Consider the following 13378-nt stretch of genomic DNA (forward strand, 5'->3'; position numbering starts at 1 on the left):
ATAAGTTTTCATTGTCACTGGCATTCGAAATAGATAAAGGCTTAACTAATCTAATTGTGACATTCCTAACTACACTCGAAACATTCTTTAAAATTTTGCAATGTAATGACATTTAAAGTAGCTTTGAACTCTCATTGCAATATTTATGTTAGGCATAAAATAAATACTTTAAAACATAATTTAGCTAAAGGACTTAAGTGCGTATCTCATTCAATTTGCATAAAATATTGCAATCGTTACATGTCAACCCGGTAAAGCTGATGGGCCATTGTGACACCGCAAGGGTTAGGCTAGATGAATGCGATGCTCCGATCACTAAGCCGATAGCAGTGCCATGCTGACGTGTAAATACGTCCTGCTAGAGACCATCAGGTCCTGCCATAAAACCTATTGAGGGATAACACCGGCAATATAAAATGTTATGCCCATCGTGAAAATGAAATTGCTCTGGTCGCTTCAAAATATTTTTGAAAGGTTTATTTTTCTTGTAAATAATGCAAAATACAGTAGGGTTAAGATTAGAACATTATGGTTATTAAATAGTTAATAATACATTGATACAAAATATCGTTAATAACACTACCTATGTTAAATAATAATTTGCCAATCCATTCGTTGGAAATCAGTGACGATGACAGATGCCCGTGACAAAAGAAAAATGGAAGCAATAAGCAAATGTCTTCATTCATAACGCAAAATTGGTTTGGGGACAATTCGTTTTGGCGAGGAATTGATGGGGCAGAAATGTTATTGCTATTTTAGGTACCCTGTGAGTCGAGGAATCTTCGAAAACATTTTTTAGAAAATGGTTTTCTGAATAAAACATGCAGTCTGGTGGGTTCTTTAAAAATATTTGCCATTATAAGTGGTTCATTGAAATAAAGGTTTATCGTGAAATACATTATTTTTAGGAAATTATATTTTCTTAGAATGTTAGGTATACTTTTTCATATAAATGTCAACAGTCGGATTGTTTTTAATATATTTATTTATGTAGGTAGAAAATCAACTTTACTAAGAATTGATGTTTAATTTCAACTAAATTAATGTAATGCTACTTAATGTGTTTCTAATTCAAAACAACTTTTCTAAGCAACTTCAGAACCCTTGAAAAGGCGGGTAAATTGAAAAAAAAAACTTTAGATTCCATCTCGGATGACGTGATCCATCACGGAGTTTGAAAAAGGGCATTAACCCCTCGTCCCTTCAATTACCATCTTTAGCTTTCAATTTGCTTCTTTGTGGCAACGTGAAAAAGGCCATGCAATTTTGGGATATTTCTAAAAATGGGCGAACTCGTATTTGAAGGATGAGCCCTTAATGATAATTATATTTGAGCAGTGGTGTGTAATCAAACAAACTCGACTTTTTATATTGCAGCGTAACATTTAATAAATTATAGAAGAAAATGATTGAAGGTTTGCTCGGTTTTTCTAGTCAATGATCTGTGTCCTTAATCTTGTTTACTTGTAGTGAATGAGCTGCAGCGTGCTTTGACAGACAATTAATGACTCTTCTGATCAAAAAAAGTCTCAAAAGATTAATCAAAGGAATGACAATCTTCCATTCGATATTGAAAATGTATTTACTGTCTGGTACAGAAATAGCCTGTCAATTTTGTAAATTGTATAAACATGCTTCATATCACGCCTGCTCCCAAAGGGTATACGAAACGAGTAGGCGGAGACTTAACGCGATATCATTTCGAGAATATTCTACCAGTTTTACAAGAAGGTAATTAAAACTATCAGCTAAAGTTCCATTTTTCAATGTTGATTTTCTTGAATCGTTCTTCGTATATCGGCTGAACGGATATAAAGAACTGTGTATTTTTCAATGTTTTCATTGAGACCATGCATTGTTTTATTGACAATGGCGTTTATCCTTCGTTAAGGTTGTATGGGAATAAAAAATAGGGTCTGACAAGGTTAATAACGACAGTTGCATTGTAAGTTAATTAACATCTCCCATGATACATGAAGCTTTTGTTCAAACCTTGGTTTGGTAAAATATAGCATTCTGTATTGCTCAAAACTTTTGTAATCCTATTGCTGTGTTTACATTGTTATGTTTCCCAATATAGTTTCATGTTCACATATTTACATTGAAGCTATATAATTGAGAGCACGATAAGCATATGTGCTAATTAGTCGATTTAACAACTACAGTTTCCTCTATTTTGTAAAATATTTAAGTGTTAACAACAATAATTCTAATGTGATTTAAATTTTAATTAAACCGGCTTGTTATGTTCAGTTTTGTATAGAAATCTGTTTATTTACGTACATGACATGTAATGGAATCTGGTTATTAAGTTATGTATGTATGCAGTGTTGTAACTACCTAGTCCATTCTTCTTTCCTTGTGGGTGTGGAAAATCAGTTCATAGTCGGTAGTGGAATGACATCACCATTAAATGCTCTGATTCAGGCAATAATTGCGAGCGCACTATCATGTCAGATATTAATAGGTCAACTCCGTCTTTTGTGTCATCTCAATCAAGGGTCTTTGAATATTAGGTCACCGTTCTTAGGAGTTCATTACCTGAATGACATAGTAACTTTACTAAATTTAATGATCTCTTTAGCATTTTGATGAGGTTACATTAAAACGACGTTTAACATACTACTATTCTATTATATCTAAATGTTGTAATGATCACTAAATTATGGAATAAGTAGTATTAGAAAATTAGAATATTAACATTCATATCAGCGTAAATGGAACATAATCCCAGATGCATTATCAAACAAACACAGCGCATGTGTCGAAACTAGTTTTAATCCAATTACTTACGTTAGTTTTGTTTGAATCCTACATTATTGGATATTATCCAGAAACACAATCATTACACGTAGGTATACATAGACTAAATTAATTCAGCTCCCAGTCTGATGTATGTTTAGAAAAGCCGCAATGATATATCTTATTCTAGGTAAAGACTAAGTCTGAGTACCTTGAATGTAATATTCCATTTGATGTATAATTATAACCAACATATTTCTCGGAAGTCAGATGGTAAATGAACAAAATTCTTGTGGTTCAATGGGAGTCATATAATTATACAAACACGGTTTCGAAGTCATTTCGCTAACTTTAAACTTCTTTCCTTCAAGTGGTCGATTATTCTGGATGTTTATACTAAAATTCTTGTTGTTTTTGTCCCCAGGAACACATCAATTTGGTTGGAACTGACGAGAATCTCGGTCCGGTAGTGATGTCCCTCAAGAACGAATATGTGGCTAGTCAGGATCACACTAGAATATTATTGAGGTTTCGCACGCAAACCATACATGGACTTATACCCACCACTAGTGAGTATTAATTGCAAAGTTTACTATTGCTCAAAAGTAAAAGGTAAAATACACAATACTTATGAGTAAGAATTGTTTCTCTTAAGTTGGCTTATAAATCAATTTTAATAGAGGCTGATAATATCAAGACTCAGTTATTGTTACTGAGAATTTCGCATTAAGACTTATTAAAAGTACTTTACCGCATCCCTGGTATAGAAAAACCGATCTCTTACTAAGTAGTGGCAAAGATGATTATTTAATGAAACAGTAGATTTAAATATTACCTTATTTTCCAGGATCAGGAGTAGTGCAATCGCCCCTTGAAATGGCAAAAATGTTAAACGACCAAGTGAACATTGACAACTTCACGGCCGTCATGTGTCTCAACGCGTCATCCCTGATAGCGCAGTACGACGAACACGTTTTAGTAAACTGCTTCAAGTTTGGAGTTCTATACCAGACCTACGGGCAGACGACAGAAGAACAACTGTTCGGCAACAACGAAATATCACCAGCATTCGAGGAGTTCCTAGACATGCTGGGACAAAGGATCAAATTGAAAGACCATAAAGGTTAGTTTCCCTTGGCAATGAGATCTTTAATCCACTGGCAGCATGCCTACAGCCTATCTCTAGAATTTTGGCGTTCAAAACGCTTAGAGCTTAATTCCAGGCCAAGAACTCTACCGTGGCGTTTGGATCGAAACTTTATGAATTTCGAGGATGCATAATTTTAACAAAATTGCTGTAGTAAACGTTATTTCCATTGTAATATTTTACGTTAAAGTGTACACAATCTAATAAACTTTATGCATTGCATGACTCTTACTATTTAATTAGTAATACGTTCTAACCAAAAATTGCTTTACCAGGCTACCGGGGCGGTCTGGACATAATAAACGGTCACACAGGCACGGAAGCCGTTTACGAGATGTACAACGACCGCGAAATAATGTTCCACGTGGCGCCCTTATTGCCACACACCGCCGGCGATGCTCAGCAACTGCAGAGGAAGAGGCATGTCGGCAATGACATCGTCGCGATTGTATTCCAGGTACGTATCCTAAATATTTATTAAAAGAACATAAAAACTAATCAAATTAAGGCTCCAGGCTAAAATTCTTGAACTACATGTTAGGATTTCAAATTTGTTCTTGGAGTATTGAACCCGAAATCTCAATACCAAAATTAATCGCAATCAAATTTGCATTCACATCTCTAAATAAACATGTAATTGCATACAATTGCTTAACAACAGAAACAGAATGACTGATGATCATAATAAAATGCATGTTTAGTGAACAATAGCATAATGTAGACTTGAAGTAATGTTATGTTGTTCTATTGTGAAGTCAGGACTCAACCACATAGCAGAAATGCCGAAACGCTTTTCATTGTAGATTGTTTATGACTGTATTATACGAAATACTGCAATAATTTAACGAGTTTATAGTACTGTTTGCGCAAGTACGGGAACCTAAACAGACGATCGATGTTAAATCTTTTATTGCACAATGTAATGAGATCAATGCAATTTCAATCATATTTATGAATGAAGGCAATCAATATCTGAGTGTTTGTTTTCTTATAATAATGTCTTAAACTGGTTCACTGTCTTTACGTAAACCTTTAGGACTAGCATACCTAAGTAAAGTTTAGATGTCTATCTACTGATTACCATCGTTTGCAGTGACTTAGACTAATTTCACATTGTTTCCATTCTCAGGAGAAGGCAACACCTTTCACACCTGACATGATAGCATCACACTTCCTCCACGCGTTCATCGTGGTCACACATCTGGAATCTGCTGGTGGGGAGACCAGGTAACAATAAATTCACAACTTATAACCATTTCCTTGCATAAATCTCTGATATTATAAAACTAATTTTATATCCCTAGGAAATCATCATTTTAGCTTCTTTATGACGATGTCAAACAATTAATGTGACTGTAATTTTAACTTTTTCCAACCATCCATCCTTTTTATCGACGGCATCGTGTATCAATCTCAAAGCTTCTATTCCTGTATCTTTACTGAGCCCAGTTCCTTTGAGATATAAAATTCGAACAAATTTTAAAATAAATTCACCGCACTGTCTATAAAAGTTTATTTTTATTCATGCCGTCGAATGAATTCTTTCTATTTTAATCCCACAAACTTGAGTTTCTGTTTGGTAATTTTTTTTCAACTTGTCAAGTGAGTTGTTTAACATAAAGTTTGTGTTGCTTCTCAACAACGCACAGTAGCATTATTTGCATAGCAAGTCGAGAAAATAGCTCGGAAAGTAGAATGGAAATTTTCTCAGTAATTTATATGCAAACGAATCCAGACTCGGTAATTAGAGAGCTTTTTATGGGAACAAACACTAGGTGGACGAGTCAGTAAACGTCTTAATGTATTTCTCTGATTTGTTAAAGGTCAGTTGTAATAGATTCTTGTAATAGAAATAGCTTCATTAAGGTTCACATAAAACCTTGTGCGTAGGTAAAGAGCTGTCAGGCGCAGATGTCAGTGATACTGATAAAGGTCATGCGAAACCTTTTGTGCCGGTTCAATCAAATCATCGAGTATAAGTTTTTATACAATACCATGTAAATTGATTACCTACAGTGCCAATGTTTTGATAAATATTTTAGAGGAAGAAGGTACATCCATTAACAATTTTTTCTTGACTGTTAAGAACTAACTATTTATACTTACTTGAATTATTTTATCTAATTCCAGGTACAAAGTGGCCGTCACCGCTCGTACTGACGTACCATTCTTCGGGCCGACTCTCCCGCAGCCGTCGATATTCCGCAAGGGGCGAGAGTTCAAAGAATTCCTCCTTACGAAGCTAATTAACGCCGAAAACGCGTGCTACAAAGCAGATAAGTTTGCTCAACTGGAGTTAAGGACCAGAGCATCATTACTGCAGAACTTGGTGAATGATCTGAAGACGAAGACGACTGAGTTTTTGGGTACTGGAGTGAGATTGGAGCCAGGCGCAGTCTCGCCACAACCTGATGGTACTCCTAAACAAGATGGTCCTGGATCACGGTTCATCGATACAGTGAAAAAGGCCTTAATTTCTAAAGTCAGGTAAATATTACAATTTTATCGCTGAACGTTCTTTTACATTTGCGTCGAGCAAACACAGCTACGCAAATAGATTTTGAAATTCAAGTCAAACAAAATGCAGCTGATACTCGCATTCTTTGAACATATGTACATTTTCATTTTAAACTGACCTATTTTCTCCATTCCAGATCACCTAGTGTAGACACGAATCTCTCAGGCGATAGCAACAAGAATGCTCTAAATAAGAATAAGTTCGTTCCGAATGAAACTCATACTCCTAATGTAAGTATTGACTCATTATTAATTATTTTTATCGTGATTAATAATTATGACATTCTTCACAAGCAAGCCATCACAAAGAAAGTGGACAATTCTATCAAAACATTAACTATTATTATAACTGACGAGACAATGTGATTTGCATAAATACTGCTTAAAATTCTATGCATCATTCAATGTGCTTATTCTTAAATGGACTTCCACCTGTGTCCGCTACTTATGGCGTCTGTACTAGGAGGTACAACGATAAATATTGATATTAGCAGTTTATTATAAGGAACTGAGAAACATTTAGCTTCGCGATCATCTTGCAGTTCTATTTGCATAGACTACCAATTAGCTTCCGGAAACGGTTGATCTGCTTATAGTTTTGGGTGGATGAAATAAAACTACAATAAGTATCTCATTTTAATAAATTTTCATTCAGATTAACATTGTAACTCTAAGACAGTAGAAATAGCGTTGCATATTACATTATGGAATACAATAGGTATAAGAGGCAATGCCATTTATAATTAATTGATCAGTTTTTTAAACAAAATATACAGATGCCAGTATATAAAAATGTCTAACGACCAAAATTACTACTACTACCAAATAATGTCAACGATTATGATAATATAAAAAATGTTGAATTGAGATTGGTTCTTAATTTTGACTTTTAATTCTTAATAAACTGACTATGTATATGGAATTTTTTGTAGTTTGATCTACAGAACTCTATACAATGTCATATAAGTATTCAATTGGGTAGTATCCTCGGTCAAAAATAAATTATTACAACTTTTCAATACAATAAAATATTAATAAATAATCACACTCTCATTCATAAATTTGATGAACTATTTAATTTTCGATTTTTTCTAACTAAAATTTCTAGAAATAAGTCTGCTATTTGACGTAAAACTTATGACGTCATAACGCACTATTTCATACAAAGTTCATAGAAAATATCGTTTTTGACGTAAAAAAAGTATTGAATTTGATTAGTAGGAAACTAGCCTATTCACCATGTTTCTAAAATAATTCTTGTTTACATTTCCAGAGCGCCCGCTCCAAGTCGTCAGTAGCATCATCGTCCGCGTCGGCCGTGTCGGTCCGCTCCGCCGGCGGGTCGGGCGCGTCGCACGCGTCGGGCGAGTCGAGCCCCGACGTGACGTCACGCGCCGCGCCCCCGCGCCCGCCTCTCACCGACCATAGCGACGACTCCAGTCTCAACTCTGTGGATTTAGACCCGCTTGGTTAGTATTTTATTTTATTTATTATCAGTTTATTTAAGGTTAGTTAATGGTTGAAATTAATAACTGTTCATTATCCAAAATCTGGATCGATCTCGAAATCGAAATCTCGAAAGAAATCGATCTTAGTCTAACTACCACACTCAGAGTCATTTAATGATTACTTAAACTATTCCTTAGTAACGATCTTGTATCGAAAACTATTGCTAAGGACTGGGTTAAGTAACCATTAAATGACTCTGAGTGCGGCAGTAAATAGTCTAAATGCAGTTTTTGGATTGATCGGTTATTAATTTCTCCCTTCAGTGACATCAATTTATTTATGGATACCTTAGAGATTTCAGAATTAAATTGGGAATGTTTTTTGGACATCCATTTTCCTACAAAATATTTACATTGTGAAGGTCATACTCGTACCATTGTCATGAGACATTATGGAGTTCAACGATTTCAAAGTCATCTCTTATGTAGTTTCCAATACTTTTGAACGAGTATCGAATGCCATTAATTTAACCAAATCCCTAGAAGTCATCATATCAAATGTTACTATACCTACTGTTTCCCTACGTTCAATCATGTTGCATGTTGGGTCACCCAACTCATGTCTTGAATAGTCTTGGTGAAGTAATAGTGTGATTTCTTCCAAATAGACGACAAGGACTGGCTGAGTTGTGGTAAAAGTGCAACAGGTTAGTCCTGTAGTTAGACCGTTCATGTTTTTAGTTCACCTGTCGTCTTTAAACGCATGATCTTCTTTTTCGTAGGTTTTTGTTCACGAATATTATGCGTTAGTATATTTGTTTTATGATTTTACTAGTAAATGGATGTTGTTTAGACACTTTTCTCTTGTTACGTACTTATATGTAGTTCAGTAACCTTAGTGCGAGTTTGGTTTACGTTTAAAGTAATCGAAACGAAAGCGTGTTCGGCGCTCTGATTGGTTTTTTTATTAGAGCCGGCCAATCAGAGCCCAGAATGCGTTTTCGTTTCGTGTTCGTTCAATGTAAAGCAAACTCGTACTAAGGGTACAGTTTGTTACCGTTCTGTCCTTGTTTTCTATTCGCTGTTTTAAGACACCGCTTCTTCTGTTTTAAATTGTTGTGCACAAAATTATTATTTTCGTTGATTATAAAATTAATAAATAATGTATACAAACATGTGCTGACATACCTACTAGGTTTTATATAGGTATTATACAAACTAACAATCCTAGTACTGAGCACAATAAAACCCATATCTAGTAAAACCAGTGTATTTACGTCTAACAACGAGCAGTGTAGTATAATACTAACAAAAGCGTTTGTATGTCCAGGTGGAGTGTACGTAGATAGTGACACGGGACTTGAATCTATGTCCTCGGCTGAGGCGGGCGCGGCGTGCGGTGGTTGTGCGGCGGGAACGGGTCGCGAAGTGACGCCGAGAGACGCCGAGATGTTACGCCAAGAAGTCTGCCGCCTCAAGAACGATAAACTCGACCTGCTCAAACAAAATATCGTGAGTGTTCATTTATGGATATTTGTATTATAAATCTGATTTAAAAATGTCAAAGAGCTTAGTCTAATTGAAATGAATGAGGGCTACTCACGTGCAGTTAGTTAGTGGACATAAAATAGTAACCATTGGTCTGCTCCTCCGCCCTGGGTAAAGCAAGAGGCAGTGTTGTATGATCCCCCATTTTACTGACTATAAACAACCACTTTCCAAACTCCTGCTTCTTTTTTTATCAGACAACCTCAGCTTGGGCTCAATACCTATATTCCCAAAGCTTATCGTGGCTTCGCCTCGAAGCAGGAGTTGCAACGGAGTTGTAGTTTCAGTAAGAGTCTGACATTCGCTCTCGCCTCACCTAGGGTAAGAGGAGTCATTTGATGACATTCGCTCTTAAAAAAATGTAAGGGTTTTGTTAATAAAAGAGGTCTTTGCTAAAAAGGGTGGCTTTTGTTTAGTAGTGAACTGAAAAGTCTTAGAAAATAGTGGTTTCTAGTAGGTACCTACTATTCACAATACCTTTTTAAACGCTGTAATAGGATTTACGCTATTTGTAATTGTAATGTAACATTTATTAATTATAACATTTCTCTATTACAGACATGGCAAAACGAGATCAAAAGTCTACGCGAGAAAGAGTTATCACTACAAGCGGAGCTCAACTCCATGTCGAGAGAAATGCGAAGACTTCGGGAACAACAGGTCACAGGCACCATCATACCCAACCCTTCAACACACGACTCCACCGCTTAAATATAAACCTTAAACTTACTGTTATAAGGTCCTATTTAAAGTACACACGTACGACATTTACATGACGCCACCGCTTAACGTATCTTGAACTCTATGCCTTCGTATTAAGGTACGTCTCTTGATGACTACTGTGGAAGAGATCTGATTAGAATTGACCAAGTAAGGTAATCTGGGATTTAGGAGGTTTTGCTAAACGAATGTTTTAGTAGTACATAGTTACTTGATGTCGCTACGTTATATATATGTACGTTGCTCTCTTTACAATTTGTAGCGAACCGTTGATGTGCAATATTGTGTTCTTATATATACGACTGTGCAATCAAAAAAAGTAAATTGCATTGTTTAATTGTTATTATTTTATAGAAATATCTTCGTATTGAATAATGCTATTTACAAAGTTTTGAAGCTGAACAGTTTATTGCAATACAGATGTTGTTTATATTATAAAGTAGCAAAACTATTCCTTATATTTATTTACCTATATAGATGTCCCAGTTTCATATATTAGTAATACTAAATTACTTCTTAGGTCGTGGCTTGACTGACTATTAATGAGAAATGCTAAACTTCGACATAATTATAACGATTCTATAGTTAATTAGAGAGAATATGATTCGAATCTTTTTATATGTTGTTATACCAAAACTGAATTGTTAATAACGTTGGTTCTCTTGTACAATAAACTTTGAAAATTTGTACTATCGCTACATTTTTCTAACAAAACCGAAGATAGATAAAGATAGTAATCATGTCGATGCTGTCAAAATAATAAAAAAATAATTAAGTTCGTGACTACAAAATGTGACTAAAGTTACAGCCAATGATGACACGATAACTAATTTGACAGTTTTTAACATTATTGCTGTCTTTATCTATCTTCATATAAAGAAAAGAGAGAGAGATAGTTTAAAAGAAGTTTAGTGTACAAGAGAGTCAACCCTATGTCTAATGTTAGGCTACTCGCTTTTTGTAATTGTTGTGATAACTTAGCTTACTCGATACATAATACTATAAACCATTTTATATGTATTTCACATACGTTTATATTTATTTCGGGTAGACAATACCACTTGTGTTCTTCGAATTCGCGTTTCTCGCGCAAAATCATTTACTTTTTCCATTAGTAAATAAGTATAGAGGTTTTATATCTCATAGCGTCATTCATCACGGTCTAGAGTGCTTCTTTTTATTTTAAAACACCCTTTGATTAACATTAAAAAAGTTAACAATTAAAAATAATTTTAATCATTAAGTAAAATGTTGAATCATCATGTTCATAAATGAATGCATAGTCAAAGGGAATATTGTATAAATAAATAAATGACTTTGATTTAATTTAAGGAGCATTCATAGACTGATTTATTTCTCAAATAATGTTCATAGTGACATTAAAAAACGGAATTTTACGTATTAGGAATTACTTAGACGACAAAAAATAACGGTACCTATTAAAATAAGCCTTGAATTTATCTAGTAGAAAGCCTATATACATTATGGTGCGTTAGAGAAAAATATATATATAACAAAAAAATAATTCTTATACGTTGAATTTGTATGAAGATCCCAGTACAGTTTGGTTTTGTACCTAGTTTATATACTGCACAACAATTTATTTATCTATTTCTTTATTTCCGTTTCGCTTCATAACATTTCATAGCCTTACTATGATGATTACTCTAAATATATTTCCAAAATCATCTCGTTCACTCTATCTCTAAACGTTAGAAAGGGACAAACGTATATTTGTAACTTCTTGTTGTAAAATCGTCGTTGTAAGGCTATTATATCATTTAGTTTTACAAATTTAAGTTTACACCAGTTACTGTAAATATATTCTAGACTGGTTTTAGGCTATTTGATTAAACAGTATTTTTCATTTAATTTATGCTTTGATTATAAGTTTTCGTTTCTCGAGTGCATTGAGGTTGAATAATGTTTTGTTGTTTATAATTAATATTTTATACCAAAGTTAACATTCCCCACTAAATAGTTTAGAGTTTTTTTATATAATTATTACCTTAAAGTGAACCAGTATTTGTAATATCTTCAACTGTCGGAACACGCTAACACTCATTCTAAGTTTACATTTAACCTTTCTATTAAATGTATTCATTTAGATTTTTGTTCGACTGTTGATTATAAATAAGTTGATTTAAAGCAACTGTTGATTCGTCTTCACTTAGACTTAAACCAAATATTGAGCGCGGAGCGTTAGAGGAAATAGATATAATTATAAAAGATACCTATTGAAATATATGAATAGTTATTACTAAATAAATAAGTGTTGTTTTATTTTATAACGTTTCACAGGAATGGAACCCAGTTATGAATAGCTGAATGTAAAGTAAATACCTGTATACAATCTAAGACTAGATACAAGACGTCATAACTGCATGTCTTAGCAATTTTAAGAAATGTGAATAACTATTTCCGCATTTACAATGAATGCTAACAAAATTCTATATCCAGTATAAAATATTTTGATATATTTTTACTTTTACTGTACTACTGTAACTGATAAGAACTTCAGAGTTAATAAAACACAGTTATTTGGTAAATTTATAAGCATTACAATTAAGGTTATAAAAATTACAATTAAGAGCCACCCCTTACAAATACTAAAAGCAATACAGTGACATCTATGAGAAGCTATTCAAAATAACTGAGTACATGTAGAACGAAGACGTTCACTAGTGCCCGTACCGTAGAGTCCTGTTTTAGCAATGAAGTGTTAAATGTAACGTATCATAGATGGCGTTGGAAGTAAAAGTGAACTTGGTTGTAACACTCTCTATATTTTGTTCAAATAGCGTTCTTTGCAAATCATTAATTCGAAACTTTGTTGTAACTCTTAATATTCTTCCTGAAAGTTGGCTACAAACATTTTAGATCCAATTTTCATGTGTAACTTTTTTGATACTTAACGAGTTGAATTGGTAGATAATTAAAATATAATTCAGAGCAATTCTTATAGGGCGCTTTATCCATATGAAATGATATCTATCTATCGGCAATATCTCATTGTCATAATTTACTATCATAAGAGCTGATTCCAAAGAACACAGTAGGTACATTATTGTGATGAAAACAGGTTACTTCAGAACTTACGTATTCTTTCTTAAATAAATTAAAATACATAAATTACTCATGTATTGTCTACAGTACCTACATTGATTAGAAAAATGCCCAGTGGTTTTCCTTTTTTGATTTTATTGTCGGACTAAGGCCTGTTTCACAATGTCTGGATGTACCAGCCGCTATG

At 34.0% G+C, this 13378-nt stretch overlaps 1 protein-coding gene across 19 annotated transcripts in view; it reads left to right on the forward strand.

Annotated features, from left to right (window-relative positions):
- The window catches only part of LOC118272267 (rap1 GTPase-activating protein 1), a 283102-nt gene extending 270705 nt beyond the window's left edge, over positions 1-12397 (forward strand). For 12 of the 19 annotated variants that reach the window (XM_050693604.1, XM_050693612.1, XM_050693600.1 and 9 more), the window contains 10 exons: positions 3170-3314; positions 3593-3868; positions 4168-4349; positions 5022-5119; positions 6023-6379; positions 6547-6640; positions 7683-7878; positions 8526-8564; positions 9173-9369; positions 9964-12397. In XM_050693604.1, coding sequence (XP_050549561.1) covers positions 3170-3314; positions 3593-3868; positions 4168-4349; positions 5022-5119; positions 6023-6379; positions 6547-6640; positions 7683-7878; positions 8526-8564; positions 9173-9369; positions 9964-10116 — 1737 coding nt within the window. In that variant the 3' untranslated portion in view covers positions 10117-12397. The remainder of the gene's footprint in view (positions 1-3169; positions 3315-3592; positions 3869-4167; positions 4350-5021; positions 5120-6022; positions 6380-6546; positions 6641-7682; positions 7879-8525; positions 8565-9172; positions 9370-9963) is intronic. The other 7 variants (XM_050693613.1, XM_050693616.1, XM_050693608.1 and 4 more) reach the window with 3 other exon arrangements.
- The last annotated feature ends 981 nt before the right edge of the window (positions 12398-13378 follow it).

The sequence above is a fragment of the Spodoptera frugiperda genome, chromosome 5 (genome assembly GCF_023101765.2).
Source record: "Spodoptera frugiperda isolate SF20-4 chromosome 5, AGI-APGP_CSIRO_Sfru_2.0, whole genome shotgun sequence".
Classification (NCBI taxonomy): Eukaryota; Metazoa; Arthropoda; class Insecta; order Lepidoptera; family Noctuidae; genus Spodoptera; species Spodoptera frugiperda.